At 41.3% G+C, this 21,247-nt stretch overlaps 1 protein-coding gene across 2 annotated transcripts; it reads left to right on the forward strand.

The window, feature by feature from the left end:
- The first annotated feature begins 1,333 nt into the window (after positions 1 to 1,333).
- Positions 1,334 to 8,459, forward strand: LOC5567131 (activator of 90 kDa heat shock protein ATPase homolog 1). Of its 2 annotated transcripts, none has more exons than XM_001651506.2 (4): positions 1,334 to 1,549; positions 1,625 to 2,424; positions 2,495 to 2,630; positions 7,717 to 8,459. In XM_001651506.2, the coding sequence occupies exons 2-4, from the start codon at positions 1,661 to 1,663 to the stop codon at positions 7,849 to 7,851; spliced, it is 1,035 nt and encodes a 344-aa protein (XP_001651556.2). In that variant the 5' UTR covers positions 1,334 to 1,549; positions 1,625 to 1,660; the 3' UTR covers positions 7,852 to 8,459. The 2 variants fall into 2 exon arrangements, with proteins under 2 accessions (XP_001651556.2, XP_001651557.2); XM_001651507.2 differs by having other exon boundaries at positions 1,334 to 1,512.
- Positions 8,460 to 21,247: the final 12,788 nt, after the last annotated feature.

Raw genomic sequence — 21,247 nt, forward strand, 5'->3', positions numbered from 1 at the left:
ACCACTTCCTTCGCGGAACAGTGGTCAATGCCGATTTGATAGTAGACGGGACGGTGGATACGGCAGCATCTTTGCGGGATGCCTACAAGCGTTCTCAACAACTAGCAAACCAAATGTGGGAGCGATGGTTGAAGGAGTATTTGCCGACGATTAACAGACGTACCAAGTGGTTTGAAGAAAAGAAGCAGTTACAAGTGAACGATCTAGTGTTTTTGGTGGACGGAAAAAATCGAAAGAACTGGAGCAGAGGAATCGTGGAAGAAGTGTTGCCTGGACCCGATGGACGAGTTAGACAGGCGATTATACGAACAGCTCATGGTGTATACAGGCGTGCGGTGGCAAACGTAGCGGTGTTGGAAATTTGAAGGTAAAACCAGAAGTTCCGAGGAACAACAGGATGTTACGGGCTGGGGCGTGTTAACACCGCGCGTTGCCAAGTGTAGCTGACCAATACCACAAAAAGCAGAAACGCGATTTGGGCATACCTTTCTGTTATTAGCGAATTGCATCGTTCGCCTTCTAAGGCTGAATGGGGAAGGAGAGATAGTAGTGATAAGAAAAGGATGGATTGAAGACTATTGTAAATAAGAGTAGGACAAACGGCCATTGGGAAATACCCGTAGAAGTTGGTTGCTCCGGCTAATTAAATTTAAAGCATATTTGGTAGTGAATTTCGTAAATTGAAGTAGTTTCGGACACAGTAATTGATGAGCTAGATGAAACAGGTATAGTTTATTAACATTGTTTCAATTCGTTGAAGGTTTCCAAATCGTTGTATCCAGTACCCAGTTCGCATCGACGGTATCCTAGAAGGGAAGAAAATTGAAGTAAATTACTCTGTGGTAGTCGTAAGTAAACTTATAGATAGAACTAAGGAAAATATTAAACATGAATTTGATGTATTAGGAGCGAAAGTAGGCGAAGAAGTTGGAAAGTTGGAAGTGAAGATAAGCTGTACGGAAGTGGTCTAGGGCGTAAAGGAGAAACCAAATATTGTAAGTAAGATTGGAAAAGAGTTTGGTGAAATAACTAATAAAATTATACTTTTAGTTTGAGCTGCCACTAAATAAAGGTGTTTGCTACAAGGAATTGGTTCTAATCCGAACAACTATAATAGAAATGGGTACGAGAATACCCATTAATGAATACTTGAGAGTTGCGTGCACCTTGTTTTTTGCCAGCTTTTAAAACAACTGGACCACTGTGCGCATCTAACTTTCAGTGGGGCAAAAACTGTCAACCACTGTTTTCGTCTTCTTCGTTTTCTGCTGTTTTGACGTTTCTTTTCTTTCGTTTCGTCCGCGTGACTGACAGCTCGAGAATCGATTTCCCGAACGTTGCCGAACAGTCTAGAATCATTCCTTGTCGAGGACAGCGGTGTTTTTCTTCCCTTCGTTCGATCGTCACAAAGTGCAGTCATTTTTTGAAGAAAAATCCATTGAGCAAATATCGTCATTTAAAATACGTTACAAAACCGAAAAGTGAACACATTCGGGTGCAGTTCTGAAAAAGGTACAGTAGAAATAGAGATTTAATTGGATTTCTTGCAGTAAGTAGCAAAAAAGAGCCTCAGCCTGCGACGAAGACTAACCTCAAAAATTGATACACTTTTTTTTCTGGAAAGTTGCGTCTGGTGAGTGTTTGAATTCCTCTCGAAAAAATGGCCAAATGGGGTGAAGGAGACCCTCGCTGGATCGTGGAGGAGCGACCCGATGCCACAAATGTAAACAACTGGCACTGGACGGAGAAAAACGCCACCCCATGGTCCAAGGATAAGCTGAAAGCTCTGCTGCAGGATTTTGTCATCAGTGGCTCCGGACAGGAGTGCAAAATTGTAGAAATTGAAAAAATGGATGGCGAAGCCACTGCCAACAATCGGAAAGGGAAGCTCATATTCTTTTACGAGTGGAACATTGTCCTCAAATGGAAGGGAACGGTGGACAACGAAGACGTAACCGGAAAGGTGTCCATTCCGAATCTTTCGGAGGAAAACGACGTAGACGAAGTGGAACTGACCGTTTCCGTGGACGAATCGAACAATGCCTCGGAGAAGCTGAAAGTGTTCATGTACAATGTCGGGCGTGACAAATTGCGAAAACAGCTCGACACGTACATCAAAGAGCTGAAGAAGGACTTTGCCAAAGGACTGATCCTGCCAAAGAAGGGCACAGAACAGGACGAGGTCAAGGTAAAGCCAGACAAGGAAACCGTTTACGCCAGTGGTTTCAACAAGCAAAAAATTGAACTGCAAACTGTGATTAGCGAACCGAAGAACGTTGGCTGCAAGCTGGACGTGAAAACGCTGGAAACCGTTGAGCGGTTTCAGTGCCAGGCCAATGAGCTGTACGAGGCCCTCACCCGGACGGACATGGTGACCGCTTTCACGCGAGGGCACGTCAAGCTCGATCTGTTCAAGGGCGGAGAGTAAGTTTTGATGCGCGATGATCCTAAAGGCAATGAATTGTTTCAAATTGATTTACTGTTTTATTTTCAGATTCGTACTGTTCGGAGGAAACGTATGCGGAAAGTATGACGAAATTATTCCAAACAAGAAGATTACTCAAACGTGGCGGTTGAAGCAGTGGCCTGCCGGACATTACTCTAACGTTGTGATGGAGTTGGTTCAAAAGGTAAGTCGATCAAAGGGATGCTGTTTGGGTTTGGAGATAGCAGTCGGATAGTTGAACGTTCTAACAGGCTTGGGTGTCGGCCAAGACGCATCACGCGAAGCGAAAATCCTTTGTAGTTTTCATTATTAATAATTTTTATTCGTTCCCATACAATTTTCACTTCGCGTTTTGCGTTTACCCTGGCCGCGCTCTTACTATTTGATTATTATTATGATTTTAGTGTGATGCCTAACTGTGACTTGACCCGAATATTCAAGCTAACTAATGTTGCATGTATAATTTGAATCAAGCATGGCGTCTACTACAGGTCGGACTCGATTATCCAAGATTCGATTATCCGGAGTATTGGGTGCAGAGCTACTTGGGCACTTCCATGATTCAGTTTGGCATGGGGGGTTTTTCACGGCCGAATTGTCTGAAGTTTTGCAATAAGAAACGCTATAGTGCGACGCATATTGTGGCCAAATTTGAGCGCTGTAGCCTTCAAAACACCCCACTGCCGAAGTGAATCAAAAGTGTTAAGAATAGGATCCGGCTCCCTATTTTTTAATATTCTTGTTTTTCAGTATTTTTGCATACATTTGAGATAATTTAGTATTGCAACACATGTGATGGAGCGCATGAGTCCGCATTGAGACACATCTCAAGAAAAATGAGTCGCACCAAAAAAGGTCTCACAATGTACAGCGCACCCGTGCGCTAGCAAGCAATGAGCCTCCTACATCTAAGGCTACAGCACGTGCACAGTAACTCTACATTTATGTGCTCCTGAGAAATATGCAACTCTATAGTAAACTATTGACGTTGGATAACGTCCTTCGGCAACATATGGGGGTACAATTTCAAAAAACGAAAAATTGAGCATGTAACGAAAAGTGGTCAGGTTTTGACCGCTAATAACTCAGCCATTTATCGATAGATTTTCAATATTTATACATCAATCGATCGGAAATTTATCTACGCGTCGATTCAAATGGAGGACACTATTGATTATTGGCAACAAACTATTGAAAAATCGTAAAATGATGACTCCTTTCTTATCTAACCAATCACGTTCAAGCACATTTTTGGGTTCCGCTTCCCCCTATAAAAGCGCACCGGTCCTGCTTCTTCCCTCAGTCTTCTTTTTGCGGTCGGACTGTTCACACGGTCGGGCGAGTCATTTTCGCTTTGCGTTTGCTCCTGCCGTCACAGTTCAATTTGTGTCGTCGGAAGAGGAAGACGCAAGATTGATTTGCGGCGGCGATGACGATGGCTTGGGCGCTTGTCCGAGCGGCGAACTACTGTCGCTCGGAAAAGCGTCCAACCCGTCGTCATCGCCGCCGCAAATTTATCCGCTCTTGCAGATTTCGACTTTGAATTCAGCATCGGTGGTCAAGAAGCAAGCCCACTAGGAACGAAATACCACAGGCCCTCTGAGTTGCTGATCCGAGGAGCTGCTTCTAATTGAGAGTCGGACTTGTGAAATCGCTCAAGATTTTAAGAGTGAGCATCGTTTGCAAATTTCAACTTATGCCCGGTAATCAACAACCCGTTTCTCTTGTGCGCCATCCACGTCACGTCATTTAGCTGGTTCGTCGTATAGGCAAATCGGCGCTTTTCAGGGCCATCAAATGTGTTGAAAAGAGTTGAAAGAATAATATTTTCGACCTTATTACATCTTATATTTCTCAATCAATCTCACAGCTTCATACACAATTTAATTTGTCATGAATAATTGATGGCACGACAATTTGATACTGTATTCACGGACGCTGCTGCAGTGCCGTCACAACATTTCACAACGATTGTAAAACAGAGTGGCATTTCTAACAGCTTCTTAGACTTGCCATATTTTATGAGAACATATGAAACAAAATTGCGACATATTTAGAATGCTTCTGAAAAGAAATTCTCATTGAACAATTCTCATCATTTTGGCACCCATGGATCAGAAATTTTCCTTCATACAAAAGAAAACTATTGATTATCAATAGCGAACCATTGACCAACTATTGATTTTCATGAATAAACTTGAAAAATCGATAAATATCAAGGCATGTCTTATTTTCCATAGAAAAGCACATTTTTCTTGTGTATTCCTAGCACAGACATCATTGCTCGATATCTTAGCCACTTTCGTCATGCAAAGAGAAACGCCCCTTTCGGTCTTCTTCTTACTTAAGAGTTAGTGTTCAGTCGAAGCCAACCAAGCTTCAATGAGCCCCGCGTACATCAGTCAATCGTCGACCAGTAATTGGAGAAGGACTCCTATCGGAATAAATTTTACACATTCGTCGCTGCCGCTGCTTCTGCTCTTGTTTATTCCCAACCCAAGCTAAATGCTGCGGGTTCCGTGAAATCGCTCATCATGGCCATGGGCATCCAGCTAGACCATCAAATTCGTGGAGAACTCGTCTAGAAACCTTGAAAATTGCCGTCGGAGGAGTGAGCAAACCAACGAAAACAACGAAGCACAAAATTACAGACCGCATTTCGATCGTCTTCGGTAATCTTTTGGTGTGTTTCTGTCTAACAATGGATTGACAACCCAGTTCGATCGACTGTGACTAGCCCCAACCGTCCTTTTCAGGACGACCATTTCATTTTGAAAGAGTTGTGAGAATTTTCCACCGTGAAGAGCGACATTACTGGTGATTGGATGTGATTGATTCAGATTTTGGTCAGTAATTTGCATGCAATCATTTATCACGGCTAAATAATGCTTCTCGAGGATCACAGTGTCAAGAAATAAAATTCCCATTGTGCGCGCGCGGTCAGGTAAATCGCGAACGGCACTTGAATTAAGAATCCATCACGGTTTGCCTCGCAATTAGTGATGATTGAATGATGCCGTTGTCGTCGTCGCATGCTAGAGCGATCAGTATCAATTTGGCGAACAAAGAGCTAAAACTTATCAGCAACAGCTTTGTTGACGTTTTGATTTGGTAAGAAATGGTCGATCGAAACGAAATACACACACAGAGAAGACTGCAAAAATGCTACCGCCGCCCGACCCGAGCGACGGGAACCTAGATAAAACTTTGTTTGCCATTTATCTCCGTTGAAAACTTATCATTCGAAATTACAATCGATAACTAAATATTAATTTTTCAATTGTGGCCCTGTAAAGGGTTGTTGTTTGAAATTGTGCTTCAATGCAATTTAAGCGCCTTCGCCACGGATACGACGAGCCAGCTGGATGTACTTCGGTGACGGTCGTGCTCTGAAATCACAGATCGGTCTTAAGCTGACACGGGAGACCGTGTTATATAAGCCATTTTATGAGACGTTTCGAATCATATGGTTTCCTTTTGTTTACCAGATTTGAAAGTTTCAGGCGGGCCGATTTATTTACGTTTCTTCTAGCGCTACATTTGAAAGGAGCATATTCATCAATGGCGCTGGTGGCAATGAAACAAAGTTTTTGATTTTCGCATGTAAAATTTAAATCAGTGGGCAGGGAAGATATTTTTCATCTACGTTACCTGTAATTCATGTAAACCGGGTAGAAACAGGTAGAAACATGCGCTGAAAGAGACGGGGACGTCATCGCCAACAAAAATGTGACCAGCGCCATTCAGATATCATGCTAGTTTTTTGGACAACAACAATGAGCGGCCCGCCAGGAAACGTCACTAGAACATCTCGTAAAATGGCTTATTCCCTATCTTTTGTCTCACTCTAACAATTATCATCAAAACTTTGCAGACAAATCTCTAGTTTTAGTGAACCGATTAAACTGAAAATTTAATGGGTTGTGCACTACATATATATAATGCTAGTGATACATTTCTCGCATCGATATATTGAGTGGTACTTGAGATTAACTTTTCAAATGGAGAGGGTGATTAAACCCGTGGCCTTAATCAAGAAGTCCTGATCGATTTCACCGCCAGCAACAACGATTGCTGTGGCGCACAAGATTCGCAAACTCTGCACCTGTTATGATGTGGAGCTGGGCTTGTCAAATGATTATGGTGATATTTGCGCTGCCGAGATCACTATAATGAATTGTCGGGCACTACTGGTTTGCTTCTACATTTCTCCGGATACCACAATGAAGCAGAAGAAGTTCTTTATGGCGCGGTGTTGAAGTGTTAACCGAACCAACCAAATAATAACACACAATGTCCATAATATATCAGAATTGACATGCAACAAATAGTTTGAAAATTGATTAGATTTTTGTCAGTACCTAGAAATCTTTCATATGTTCGTGACGGTCCTAAATCAGGAAATAGAAGAAGCTAACGTTATCCAACGTCAACTTGGCGGTCGTATCTCGGAAACAACCTCTTACTTTTTTGAGTGTAATATTTACATAGGATTGCATAAAAATTAAAAATTGTATCGTTTTCTAAAAACTATTATGGATCAAATTGTGACATATTACGGATCAGTGCGCAAAATCAAGAGATTTTCAACTAAATGCAACTGTATTGCATAATTTGGCGAAAGTTAACAATGCGTCACATATTACTGTAAAAAATAGTAGTGTTAGAGCTAGAAACAAGGGTAAAATCCCTTTTTTTTGATACTGCATTGTAGTAACTGATACATGAACTGTTTTCACTCCACACCAAGTTTTCCACCCATTTTTGTCTGATAAAAAATAAAAATTTACAAACCTTGATGTTTTATAAGTTTTATCCTTAATGCTATTGTCTGAAAATGTCGAATCCAATGCTTAAAATGTGCAGAAATCTACAATCTTTGGAAGTGATCCATAACCGTGGTAAACAATCATTCCCTGGCCCATATTATGGATTACTAGTTAGAAGTGCTAATATTCGGTATTTAGAATCAACAATCAAGAAAAATGTTTTCTGAGTCATCGATAGGTGTGTGGTGTACGCACGGGCCTATCAATCGTAAGGTTTTACCCTGCCCTTCGGTCAGAAAGGGGTATGGGCGATCACATAATGCAAGTCACAATTCTTCAAACAAATCAAGCATTTAAGATGGCTAATATATCGACTTTCGACGTGTTTGTGACTTGTCAAAATTAATGCAGAAGTTCAATCCTTTAAAACCTCATGAGTCCTTAACACCCCATTTTACGGTACTTTGAAAAATCATTTGAATTTTTTTTCTTTCGTTCCAGGAGGACCACACCGAGCTCAAACTCACCCAAACACTCATCCCATCGGCCGAGTTCGAGGCTACGAGGGCCAACTGGAACCGTTACTACTGGGACAGTATTCGATCCGCCTTCGGATTCGGAAGTTTTCTGTACTAACACCGAGTGCCGCCCGAAGTGCGCGTTGGCAGGCTGAGTGTGAGCTGAGCAAAAAACGAATGTCGGTGATCGAGTGAGTGAAGGCCATTCACGCGGATTAACAATACACAATTGTTTTACACTAAACAAAGCATCAAAGTTAGGTCTACCAGCTTGTTCTGGACCGTTGGAAAATAGAGAGTTTCATAATTGGGAAAAAAAGATTGCTGTTCTTTGGAATGATTCTAAACGCGTTGGCGCTTCGAGGTTAGGATGGTTGTTCTATTATCATGGTTTGACTTTCCCAGCTTTTTCAATTTCGGTACTTCAGCACGAATTGGCACAACACGAACTTGATTAGTAGATTATTTTCCGTTTATTGTATAGTATACGTTAATTTATGACATGGTAGCGAAGCAGTAAATACTACTTTTGGCCAGGAAAGTAATGCTTAGAGTTTTTTTTTGTCTTGCTGGTACAAAAGGTTGCGATACTAATTCAGCGTTATTGCGTTTTATTAGTAAAGTGAGACATTTAAATTCTTAGAATAATAACCAAACCTTAAGCGCTACTGTATTGCCGCTTCCTTGCAAAAAGAAAGTGAGATAAAAATATTCGAAAACCAGAAACTATTGTTCTTTAGATAACAAAGAAATCTCCCTAGTCACAAAAAAACATCCGAAACGGGAATTACAAGTACTAACAAATAACGTGCAGATAAGCTTTTACGTTTGGCCGAACTAGGTATTCCTTCTTCATTCTTTCTTTCCCACAATTTTGATCGACTATTTCTTTAGGATAATTGTGTTTATTCTGCGCGGCTGTGAGTCGAGACTAGTGGCTCTCACCAGGAGTGAGGTGAGACGACTAATGTTAATTTTTGCTTCGCTGACCCTGACACCTTCTCCCCTTCTCAAAGCTAACTCCTGCGTACGCTTATGATATGAATAAATGGTCCAAAATGCCTCAATAATGATTTGTACCGTTTTCGCGTAATAAGATTGACATTTTAATTGGGTTTATTCTACGACTGGCGTGAGGTGACAATTGTCGGTCTCGTATAGCGAGGTGACAATTCTCGACTCGAGTGAAGTGACTCTCCATTTGATTTGCACGGCGAGTCACTTCACTCGGGTCGAGAATTGTCACCTCGCTATACGACACCGACAATTGTCACCTCACGCCAGTCGTAGAATAAACCCAAGTATTTATGCAATACCGTGACATGCTCTATTACCGTGAGGTTAAAAAAAACTCAAGTTTCAATCGATCAGATAAAAATAACGTATGATTATTTTCAAGTCTTTCATGTTTTATATTGTAGACCGTTTTATATACTTTGCATAAAAAATATGATTTGAACCATTTTGAAAATTTTAACCATAGTTACAGTTGATGTTATTAAACATACCAGTGTTCCAAATACCGTTCATCTGACCCCTACTGCTGGGTCACATTTTGAAACATCTCTCAATTAAACAAACGAAGCACATCAAAAATAAAACTTTTGTATCAAACAACGTATTAAGGTTTGCATGATTGATTCGGGAAATAACATACACTGAGAAAAATCTACACGTCAAGGTCGTGTGTTTTACTTATAGATTTGCGCAATGAGGAAAACCACATGATTTGAGTGTGGTAGCCATATGGATTTCATCATTGATTTCACGGTATAATAACATGTGTATCAACATTAGGTTGTCATGTGAAACAAACATGAATTTCCAAATATTAAATCATGAAAACCAACTGATTTGCTTATTGAATTCGAATGTAGTAGCTTTAGATAGTCATGTGTGATAAAACATAAATGTCATGGGACTGAAAGAAGAAATTTGGTAGAAGAACTTTTGCTCCCCAAAATATGGATCCGAGGCTCCTCTACTTGTCGCAAGCTCTCTTGATTTTTTTTCAAACCCGTGAGCCAGCAATAAGCGGGGCGCCGCAAATCCATAATTTGGGAAGCCAGGGATAAGCATATTTCATTTTTTTCGAAACTGAAAGCCAGGAAAATCTGTTAGTGGAATTCGATTTTTCTACTAAACTATACATTATAATCAATGTTTTCTTATAGAAAGTTAGAATTCTCGTACATCGGTCAACTTCACTAATAAAAGAAAAATCGAATCCACAAATTTTCATCTAACACTTTCAGCTTCAAAATTTACTTCTTCTCTTTGGAAGCATGATGATGACTGTCGTTCGACACGAAGTCCAACCGCAATTCAGTTCACTATGCATCCCATGTTGTTCACAAACAATTTAGAAGCTTTGAACATGGAAATCGATAGCATAGCTCATGGATTTCATCATAACAATCTCATTGCGCATATCAATGAATCGACCAACATGAACATGATGATTATGACACAAGATAACCATAAGCAAAACACACTGAATTCGTGTTGGAGTGATGATCTATGCGTCACAGGAACAAAGGAATTTAATGTGTAACACACACGAAGTTTGCAAGAAAATCATAGCAAATCGATATGGACGTTCATGAATCGATCCATAATTTTAAACAAACAGATCGAGCGTGTGGATTTTTATCAGTGTACCCACATTTGCGTGCAATCGTTCGCCTGAAGAGTCGACAAATGTGAGAAACCATGCGCCTCCATCGGTTGATTCGCTAAGAAAAGCATGTTATGTTGAAGCAAACATTTTATGACCAAATGCTCCAGTAATGTAATGCTGGCAATGCTTGCTTATTCAATCATCAGAAATGGAAAATAGTTCGTATCAACATGAGACAAGCTTATCAAAGTCAAAGATCCCAAGGTATTTCTCTTCCTGCTACCTATAGGTATAAGCATAAAGGTAAAACGGGAGACCCATGGGTTTATTCTACGACTGGCGTGAGGTGACAATTGTCGGTGTCGTATAGCGAGGTGACAATTCTCGACTCGAGTGAAGTGACTCGCCGTGTAAATCAAATGGAGAGTCACTCCACTCGAGTCGAGAATTGTCACCTTGCTATACGAGAACGACAATTGTCACCTCACGCCAGTCGTAGAATAAACCTGCCAATCTCGAGTTTTAGTGAACCGATGAAGCTGAAAATTTATTGGGTTGTGCACTACATATATAGAATCATAGTGATACATTTTTGCATCGATATATGGAGTGGTTCTTGCGATTTGCTTCTTGAAATGGATAGGGTGATTATGGGCCCTATTTTATAAGTTGAGTTGATCAAAATGACTCGACTGGAGTCACTTGGGTTGATTCTACGACTGGCGTGAAGTGACAATTGTCGGTGTCGTATAGCGAGGTGACAATTCTCGACTCGAGTGAAGTGACTCTCCATTTAATTTACACGGCGAGTCACTTCACTCGAGTCGAGAATTGTCACCTCGCTATACGACACCGACAATTGTCACCTCACGTCAGTCGTAGAATAAACCCAACTGTCGACCAAAACTACCGCTCGACATGGCTCTGTCACCCGAGTTTTTCGACAGTTGTCACTCTATGTGACTGGATTATTATGGCAGTCGACGGGTGACATCTGAAATATGCATGCTTACTTTGATCGACAGTGATTACAGGCGAGTCACATGAATCTGATGACGTCCCGTTCGGCCTTTCAAACATCTCTCACAAAGTTAACGCGTGTTAGCGCGAGGTTAAGGACTCATGCTCAAATTATGACCCCCAGGACATGGAAAGTGGGGCAAACTTTATAGAGGTCCCCAAGCAAACTGCCACGAACACCAACGCACAATCAATCTTACACAAGTCGATTTCCTCAGAATGAAAACGTATCGATGTTTGTTTGACGTCACTGAGCTTTCGGTAAACGGCAGGCCAACAAGGAAGTGGTTGTTTTGCAGCAATTCTGTTTATATTTGGATTCTCACAGCAAACAAAAGCAATGTTGTGACAGTTCTCACAGCAAACAAAGAAAATTTTGTCAACATTGCACTACTACGCAGGCAACTGGATTGGTCTATACAATTTTCGGATTACATAATTTGTGTATCATCCCTAAGTTGAAAGATTTTCTGACGCTTTCTTTGTTCAAGTAATAAACGTGGATGAATGAAAACGTTTATGCATGTCTTTCAAAAGTATAGCATAAAATTGGTACATTTCTATTGAGGAGTTCCTCAACTAAGTTTATTTAATTTTACAGAAAACCACTTTTCCGCCAACAGTCCGCGTCGGTATGAACTGCAAACATTTCATTACCAACTTATCTAATAAGTCAGACGATCCCAGACGGTCTTCTTTCCACGTTTTCCGTCTGCTTGAAGTGCTCGCATCCGCAAACCAAATCCCAACTCATCGCCCAAACTCATCTATCTTGGGGTATACTCGAGTGTTATAGATGTGTAGACAGACACTCAAGATCCCATCCTGCGGGTAATGTGGACGGAATGCACCCAACCCACCCCGTCATCATCACTAGGGCACTTTCTCTCTCTATCTCTGAAGATTTCCTTTCCGTTTGCTTTAACGATGTAATAAGTAAAGATTTCCTTCTCACCTGGCAAAAGGCGGTATGGTATGTCAATCTGCCCCCCACACCAAAGCCCAATCCACGCCCGAGCAAACTGTGCAGTTAGGGTGGCCCATCATGATCAACTGCACAAATCTTAAGTTACACCCTCCAAATTTGTTTATTTGGACCATCAGAAGTTACTGTGCAATTTTGAACGAAACGTATAAAGGCTAATTGGGGAGTCTAAACTGGATTAAAAATGGTACCGTAAAATGGGGCAAATGATTCTTATTGCAATTTTAAATCGATTCAGGTGAAGATGAATCGAAGCCAGAGATCAAATTTTCAAGAGCACGGATCTGGAGAACCAAACATCCGTTTAAGCTGAAAACTTAATCGATTGGTCACCACCAGCTAGTGACCAATCGATTAAGTTTTCAGCTTAAAAACGGATGTTTGGTTCTCCAGATCCGTGCTCTTGAAAATTTGATCTCTGGCTTCAATTCATCTTCACCTTAAAACCGTTGATGATCTTGTTTAGACCCATCCCCCTCTAATAATTTATGGATTTCACTTAAAATTTAGCAGTAGCTTTCGGGGGTTCATATGAACACATCTGAGGGTGTAACTTTATATGTTTACTGCTTGATTTTTTTCCATTTAAAAATGGGCCACCTTAGTGTGCAGTGCAGACCCGCAAGACGCTCATCGCTCTTCAGGATCCTCTTTCGCACGATTTGGTGTGTTTCTCTCCCGTAGCTTTAATGTATTTAGCAGTGCTTACCCAGCATCACCTGGCGCAGAAAAGTTTATATAAAGATATAGAACATGGACATCTGGCTGCATCAAGCGTGTCACCCGGTTATACGAAGGGATAAGATGGGTTGAAGATGAAACGGCAAGCGACCTCGTTGTGATGCATAATTTTTGAATAAAGTCCTTTTTGCACCCCCACCGATTCCTCAGCACCCCCCACTTTCTTTCCATACCAGTTTGTTTTTCTCGAGCTGGTGTTTCGCCATCATCTTTCTTACTATGATCATCATCGCGTGGGTGGAAATGGGGAAGGAAAACCACCTCATGCCTCATTGCCAGCAAAACCTGTCGCTTGGAGGTGAGTTAGTTTTAAATGAAATAAACAAGTTTCTCTTTGCTACACAACATGTTTGTTATATTCATGGGGTGTATTGTTTCCTTTTTGATGATACAGTGTTTATGATGTTTGAACAGAATGCGTAGGTAATTGCTGTCCTTATTTAAGGGGATATTGGACATACAACCGTAAAATTGAAATTTCGACCGTCAGGATGTTTATCTGGTAAAATTGGTACAACCTTAGAATTTTTCTTTTTGTTAGGAAAATATGAAAATTGAAAACATTTGTTAAATATATCAACTAAGAATGATAAGCTACTTTCTGGAAGTTTCTTGATGAGGATGTAGAAAATTCCATCAACGCCAGGAGCTTTCATATTTTTGATTTTTTTTAATAATAGTTCCGACTTCTTCCAAATCAGTCTCCCAGTAATTTTTGCAAACGTTCTCTTGATTGAGAATGTTTTCAAAGTCCAGAGTAACTTGATTTTCTATTGGACTAGTAGGTCCTACATTAAAATTGTGCGCGCTTTCAAACTGCATAGCAAGTCTGTGAGCTTTTTCGCAATTAGTTAGTAATTATTAGTTTTTCTCTTTCAAGCCGGTATTGGCTTCTGAGTTTTTTTTTTTCAAAATTTTAGATAATTTCCAAAAGGGCTTAGAGCCAGGGTCCGATTGAGAAATTTTATTTTCAATTTTGTTTTCTTCATTGTGAAAATCATTTTTGCAGATCCTGCCATATAATTTTCATAGCAGGATCGCAAGTGCGTTGAAATTGGCTTCTCATCACGCTTTTAAGACGGATCAAGAGTTTAAGATCATCATCTATAATCACGGATTCAAATTTCAAATTGCAATGCCCCTGGCTTCAACAATGGAATTTGTTAAAGTTTCATGAGCGTTGTCAATATCAAGTTTTGTTTGTAAAGAAATGTTAACATCAAGATTACTATCGATATATGTTTCATATATATATATATGTAACAGGGACGTGATCAGAATCAGAATCAGCATGAGTAACTAATTGGCTACAACAATGACTGGAGTCTGTTAAGACCAAATCAATCGTAGATGGATTTCTAGAAGAGGAAAAGCACGTAGGGCTATCAGGGTATTCAATTGAGAAATATCCTGAAGAGCACTCATCAAATAAAATTCTGCCGTTGGAATTATTTTGCGAATTATTCCATGACCGATGTTTGACATTAAAGTCATCAATGACAAAAATGTTGACCCTTCCTTTTGTTAGTAGTTGCTACCATTCATTTACTTAGTTAACATCTAGACAGACAACACTGAATCAACAATTTCACGCCACAATACTCGGTTCGTGGCCGCATCTATCTATCCTCGGTTCTGCCTCACGCTCGCCAAATCGATACACACTTGATCCACCCACCTAGCTCGCTGCGCTCCACGCCATTTTGTATCAACCGGATCCGAAGCGAACACCATATTTGCAGGGTTGCTGTCCGGCATTCTTGCAACATGCCCTGCCCATCGTATCCTTCCAGCTTTGGCCACCTTCTGAATACTGGGTTCGCCGTAGAGTTGGGCGAGCCCGTGGTTCATCCTTCGCCGCCACACACCGTTTTCCTGCACACCGTCGAAGATCGCCCTAAGCACCCGACGTTCGAAGACACCAAGTGCTTGCAGGTCCCTTACTCCGGCTCTTGAGCCCGGCTCTCCGCATAACACCATCTAGCGCAATTTTGAACAAAAGTCACGAAAGTCCATCACCTTTCCAGCGGGATGCAAACGAACTGGAGTGTTCGCCTGAAACCTTCAAACAATTTTGCACACCCTCCATCGTCGCTCTTATCAGTCTCGTGAGCTCCCCGGGAAAGCTGTTCTCGTCCATGATTTTCCATAGCTCTACGAGGTCGATACTATCGTATGCCGCCTTGAAATCGATGAAAAGGTTATGCGTCTGCTAAAGATTGAAATTCAAAATTTGTTCTTTTTTTATTATTTTTTTTTTACTTTTGTTATCTGCAAAGGCATACGTCATTTTATCCGACTAATCAGTGAGTTTGATGAACGATTATATGAATGAATTGACACTGTCACAGCAACCTGGTTTACACGCTAAACTATCGGAATTAACATTCTGTAAACCGGGTGTATCTTTGGATAACTTAAGGCCCAAACGCAATGATAGCGGAACGGCAACGGAATGCGGAACCGGTTCGCCAGCATGAATCACACCATCTCGACTGAGCTGACAACGAATGAAATTGAACCAACACTGAGTCGACAAGCTTGCTGTAGTTCATGCTGGCGAACCGGTTCCGCTTTCCGTTGCCGTTCCGCTATCATTGCGTTTGGGCCTTTAGTGTATGTGATCATGTCAATCCGTTTTCCTCTATAGTTCAAATATTTCAGAACACACAAGCGCTGTTCGCATGTCTAACCAGTGTATTATTAGGTAAAGAATGCATATCATGAAAAATGCATTTTCTTCATATTTGCGCGTACCTCGAACGGACAAGCATGCTACAGTGGCACAACTGTGAAACATTCCTGACGAAAAGTTTCAATGGCTGAAGCGGGAATCGAACCCGCACCCTATGACGGTACAATTTTGTGCTACACGGTGCGAAAATCTGCAGTGGGACTAACATGCGCTAACTTTTCATCATGGGACAATTCGATTTGGTGTTTTTTTTTCTTAATTTCACCGAACAAATAGTGTTGTCACATTAGTGCAGCTGAAAGATCATTAAGAGCTGAGAGAGAGGAGACAGCTCACTGACAACTGGCTTGTTTTCTTGGCTTCTTTGATTTCTTTTTCTCATGTTTGGGTTGTGTACAATGGTTCGAAAAGCACAAACTGGGTCAAAACCATTATCACATTCCATTTGTTATCAAAAAAAAATTTAAAAAAATCCATAGCAATCGACAATATTTAAATAATCAACGATTTTATTTGCGAGAGCATAGGAAAACAACCTGAATTTTCAATCATTCTTTAGTTATAGTTTGGCCAAATTTTGACGGTTTTTCATGATCTGCCCTTCGAATGTGCGGTTTTCCAGTGACAACTGATGACAGGTTCCCTCGACTTTTGTGAGCTCGCAATCTAAGCCAGCTGTCTCCTCTCTCTCAGATTAAGAGTTATGTTGAAAACTGATGTCAACTGAGTTCTGATGTCAACTGAACTGAACTGATGTCAACTGAGTTTGTATACACAGAGTTGCGTAAAGAGATTTCTTTGTATAGTTGGGCGTTTCAGAAATTGACAAGAAAATGCTGCGTCATTTATGGATGCTTACTAATGAGTATTTTTTGTCTACTCATATAAATCACCAAATCTGCATTATCTTTTCTGACCCTGTACATCCGCTGTCAATTATAACTAGAAAGAATAGCCTTCTTTTAAAAGAAGGAAAAAACACTGATTGATGTGTTAGCCATTTAAAAAAATAGTTTGTATTTTGCATCTAAAATAGTCAAATGTCATTTCCATTTGATTAACCCCTCTATCGACAGCTTCATTTTTTACTGCTAAAAAAAATCAAATCGCGATAACTTTTTGTTTCTTGTTATTTTTGCACCATTTATTCACAATATCTCAAAAAACTAGTTTAGGAATCCCTGTCGATATTAATCATTGGTGAACTAGGGGCCCAGTTAGCCGTAGCGGTAAACGCGCAGCTAATCAGCAAGACCAAGCTGAGGGTCGTGGGTTCGAATCCCACCGGTCGAGGATCTTTTCGGGTTGGAAATTTTCTCGACTTCCCAGGGCATAAAGTATCTTCGTACCTGCCACACGATATACGCATGCAAAAATGGTCATTGACACAGTAAGCTCTCAGTTAATAACTGTGGAGCTGAGAAGCAGGCTCTGTTCCAGTGGGTACGTAATGCCAGAAAGAAGAAGAAGAAGAACTAGTTTAAAAAATATTCCGATGTTCCTTGGGAGACCATATTCTTCATATGAAATGTCTTTGCCAGCCATTTTGATTTTGGTCAATTTATCAAAAAAAATAATATGTGTACTATACAATGCGAATTAGGTTCAGTATTCTTAGAGAAATCTGAAAATTACGATATGATGTTTTTAAGGGTTTTCAAGATTTTTATTTGTCCAGCGTGGTATCAGAAACATAAATGCTCATTACTCAAAGACGACTGCACCAAATTGCTTCATTTTTTCACAACATAATCGCATTAATGTTTCACTTCGTGGAGTGAAAATCAAATAACGGGAAAAAAATTGTAGCCTGAGATAGCTTTCGGCCTAACGACCCTTTCGGCCTAACGACCTTTTCGGCCTAACGGCATTCGGCCTAATGGCCTTCGGCCTAACGACGTTCGGCCTAACGACTTTCGGCCTAACGGCCTGCTCCCAAAACAAATAGACGTCATTTCGTCTACGCAAATTATTTGGAATCCCTAACATCTAGTCTAGTAACCTTAGATAATGGGCATATCGACTTACGGGGAGAAACTCGGGAATAAGAAACAGATCGAGATAGGGAGGTATCGAGATAAGGAGGATATCTAGATATGGAGAGTGAAAATGTACGCAGAATGAAGGGACCGTGATAACCATCGACAAAGAGAGAGATATCGAGATGTAGAACATCGAGATGTGGAGAGTCGGCTGTGTGCACTTTGATAATAAGCAGAAAATGGATCGAAGTGCAATACTTACAAGTAACGCTCAATCATGAGTAGAAACCATTAACATGTATATTCATTAAGGTGATTCAAAATATCGTTTTTGCTCCACACCGCTCATTCGATTTCAGATCAAATTCTGAGTATCCTCCCAAAATTTGAGCTCATTTGAATGAAAGCTGAGACTGCACAAGCCCTTCAAAGTTTGTATGGGAATGACTATGGGAAATGCAAGCAATTCATTCAACCGGTCATAGTGTTTGCCCATTGGCTCTTGAGAGTTGGAGCTACGCTGATATTGTTAAATACATTCGTCAGCTACAACTTTGCCGAAGATCGTATTCAAATCAGTTTTCTTCCAAATGAGCTCAAATTTTGGGAGGACACTCAGAATTTGATCTGAAATCGAATGAGCGGTGTGGAGCAAAAACGATTTTTTGAACCACCCAAATATTCATTCAATTCTATGCTATTTTTTTTTCTCTGTTCGGATGCGCCACTGCGACCAGTATTTAGATCTATTGTGGCATTACCCGTATCCTTAGTGTATAGTGCATGTCGCATTACTCCATTTCCATTGATAGGTAATGAAGCATCGATTTCTGTACAGTTCTTGTTTTAATTCCTCAGATATTGATGAACTATGATGAAAAGGTCCCGCTATTTACACCCTTCATAGAAATTTACATCTCAGCGAAGGCGCGCCCCTTAGCAAACATAATCGATTAAATTTCTGAGAAACCAAATCGGTAGGGTCGGTGTTCCCTTAGTGGACAGTCCCCTATAGTCGCAAAAGGTGACTTTTCACGGCCGTTTTGCTATAAATCTTTTCAAAACATTTTTTGACATGAAGGTCAGGACCTATTTATCTAAGTACCATTGATTTACATCTTGATTTTGCTCAAAAAATGATCGAAAAAAATATTTTTGCTTAAAATTTGAGCTCCCTTGCGCCTATAGTAAACCTATTGTTTCTATAGTAGCACAACTGAGAGAAACTATTTTTTATTATACGAAATAATTGATTAAATTATAACTTTTTTACATCAAACGAAAGCTTAAGATCCACATTTTGTAGGAAAAATATAAAAGTTTTGTAAAAATACGGTTTTGATAAGTATTTTTCCGACGCCGTGATGCTAGTGCTACTATAGGAACAGAAATTAGAAATAGTGCTACTATAGGCACATGTATTCCTATAGTGGCACACGCGATAATAAATACAAACATTTGAGTTTTCGTATGTTTTATATTTTTCCCACAAAACCAAGATAAAAATCTATCAGATGATGAAAAATTAAGGACGCTAGCATTATTTTTCGATTTTATACGAATTTTTGTTCTTAGCTATGCGGCTATTGGTACATCGACCCTACTACTGATATTTGACCATGCAACGGAACTCTAGTTCCATCCTTGTTTCGCTTTTAGCAGTAAAGTAGCAGTAAAACCGAATCAAGCTAGAAAATGTGTTTAGTAATCAGAATTCACGTGAGTCCTTGAATTACCAGTACATACAGTCCTTGTTGAGTTAATACTCATGATTGTTATCCTGGCTTCAAGTGTAGTCTCGGGACTGACCAACTCCGAGTCTTTAACCATCTGCTAGGTAAAATAGATTAATTTTCAGAAACTGTTGCCAGTAACAAGGACTTTGTACCGAAAAGCCTTGAATTACCGATGAAAACCATGGTTTCACCGAAAACACCAAAACCGACACGTACCAGAACCTCTCTCCCGAGTGAAAGTGAAATAACCAGCGACCAAGTCACACCTTCAGTGAAACGTCCAATCAGTGCCGTCTCCCGAACGGAATCGTTATTCCAACTACAGAAAAAGACGAAAAAGAAGGCCTCCGAAGGTCTTGGGACCATTCCCAAGAAGCGGTAAGTCCATCAACCTTTTTCTCTATTTTCTCACCGCCACCCCAACCCCCCAAACCTGACACCCCCGAAAGAGCCTTCCTCAATGGTACCGTAAATAGCAGCATACAGCCCAACACCGATTTCATGGCTTCTGATCGTCGGAGCACCGGCGAACTGGAAGTCTTGCCCCAACCAGCATCGCCGGATCGACTCCGGCATCATGCCCAACGTATCAGTCCTGTCACCTCTCTTGACAGTCGGGGCGCCAATGTACCGGACGCTCTACACCAACCGGAATCGTTGGGTCGACCTCGGCGTCTTGAAGGAGAAATGGACGATGAGCTCCTGCTTCTTTCTGTTCGTTGCCCAGCTAAAACTCCCGGTAGCCAGAGCCCCGTCGGTGCGGTCGTTTCCCACTTCGGAACTGGCGGACAACCTCTGGCGTTGGGAGAAGATCTGGAAGAGGGAAATCAAGCTTCTGAGCCATTTTTCCTGGACGACGTGGGAGGTGAAGGTTTTGAAGTAATCGGGACGCGTCGGGCTCTACCCGCTACCCCAATGGACAACGTGGGAAGTCAAGCCCTCTTTCTTCAAACGAATGCCAAATCAACCAAGACCAGCAATTTTGAAGCCTTATTACCCTCCAGTATCCCTGCCGGCTCTTTCGCGATGCAGCCTGGGCACCCCAACCCGGGTGGTAAGTCCCACCCCGTCAATAGCTCTTCCGGTACTCTCAGCTCGCCCAACTCCATGGTACCTGGAGTGCCTGTTAGACATCACATGCAACGCTACCCAAATCCCGTCGAAACTTCACCGTCACCGAATGCTCCTTCAATACCATCGTCAGGGTTTTCCGAAACATCCCTCTCGGACAACCGGTCCCAGCGGATAGACTCCCCCTCTGGGCTCCACGGGCACTTCAACCCGTGTGATAAGTCCCCCTCCGTCATTAGCGGTTTGACAACCAGGCCTTCCAAAACTGCCAGCTTGACCACCAATGTTGCAGCGGCAGCTCATTCTCAGCACATCAACCTGGGCGGCAGATCCTTTCTACGGCAAACTTCTCAGAACTCCAGCGGAACCTCATCGATTTCCCGAACTTCTTTTCCCACGCCAACTCTGCCAAAACCAATTACCATTCTCCTTCAATGGAACATGATTGGTTTCTATAATAACCTCGCAAACCTCGAACTTCTAGTTCATGACACTACACCGTGGTGCTTAGCTCTGCAGGAAGTGAACAGGGTATCGCTCGCTTCGTGGCCAATATCGTTGGACTATGCTCCGTGGCAGTAACTTGAGACACTCAGTCGCCCTGGGTGTATTAACGTCGATCCCTTTTGAGGTCCTCAGGCTCGACTCAGACCTACCCGTTGTC

This window comes from Aedes aegypti, chromosome 3 (assembly GCF_002204515.2).
Source record: "Aedes aegypti strain LVP_AGWG chromosome 3, AaegL5.0 Primary Assembly, whole genome shotgun sequence".
Lineage (NCBI taxonomy): Eukaryota > Metazoa > Arthropoda > Insecta > Diptera > Culicidae > Aedes > Aedes aegypti.

Coding starts and splice junctions, on each gene's coding strand:
- LOC5567131 (XM_001651506.2), top strand. CDS start 1,661: ATGGCCAAATGGGGTGAAGGAGACCCTCGCTGGATCGTGGAGGAGCGA. Junction 2,425..2,494: donor GATCTGTTCAAGGGCGGAGA/GTAAGTTTTGAT, acceptor TTTTATTTTCAG/ATTCGTACTGTTCGGAGGAA. Junction 2,631..7,716: donor TGATGGAGTTGGTTCAAAAG/GTAAGTCGATCA, acceptor CTTTCGTTCCAG/GAGGACCACACCGAGCTCAA.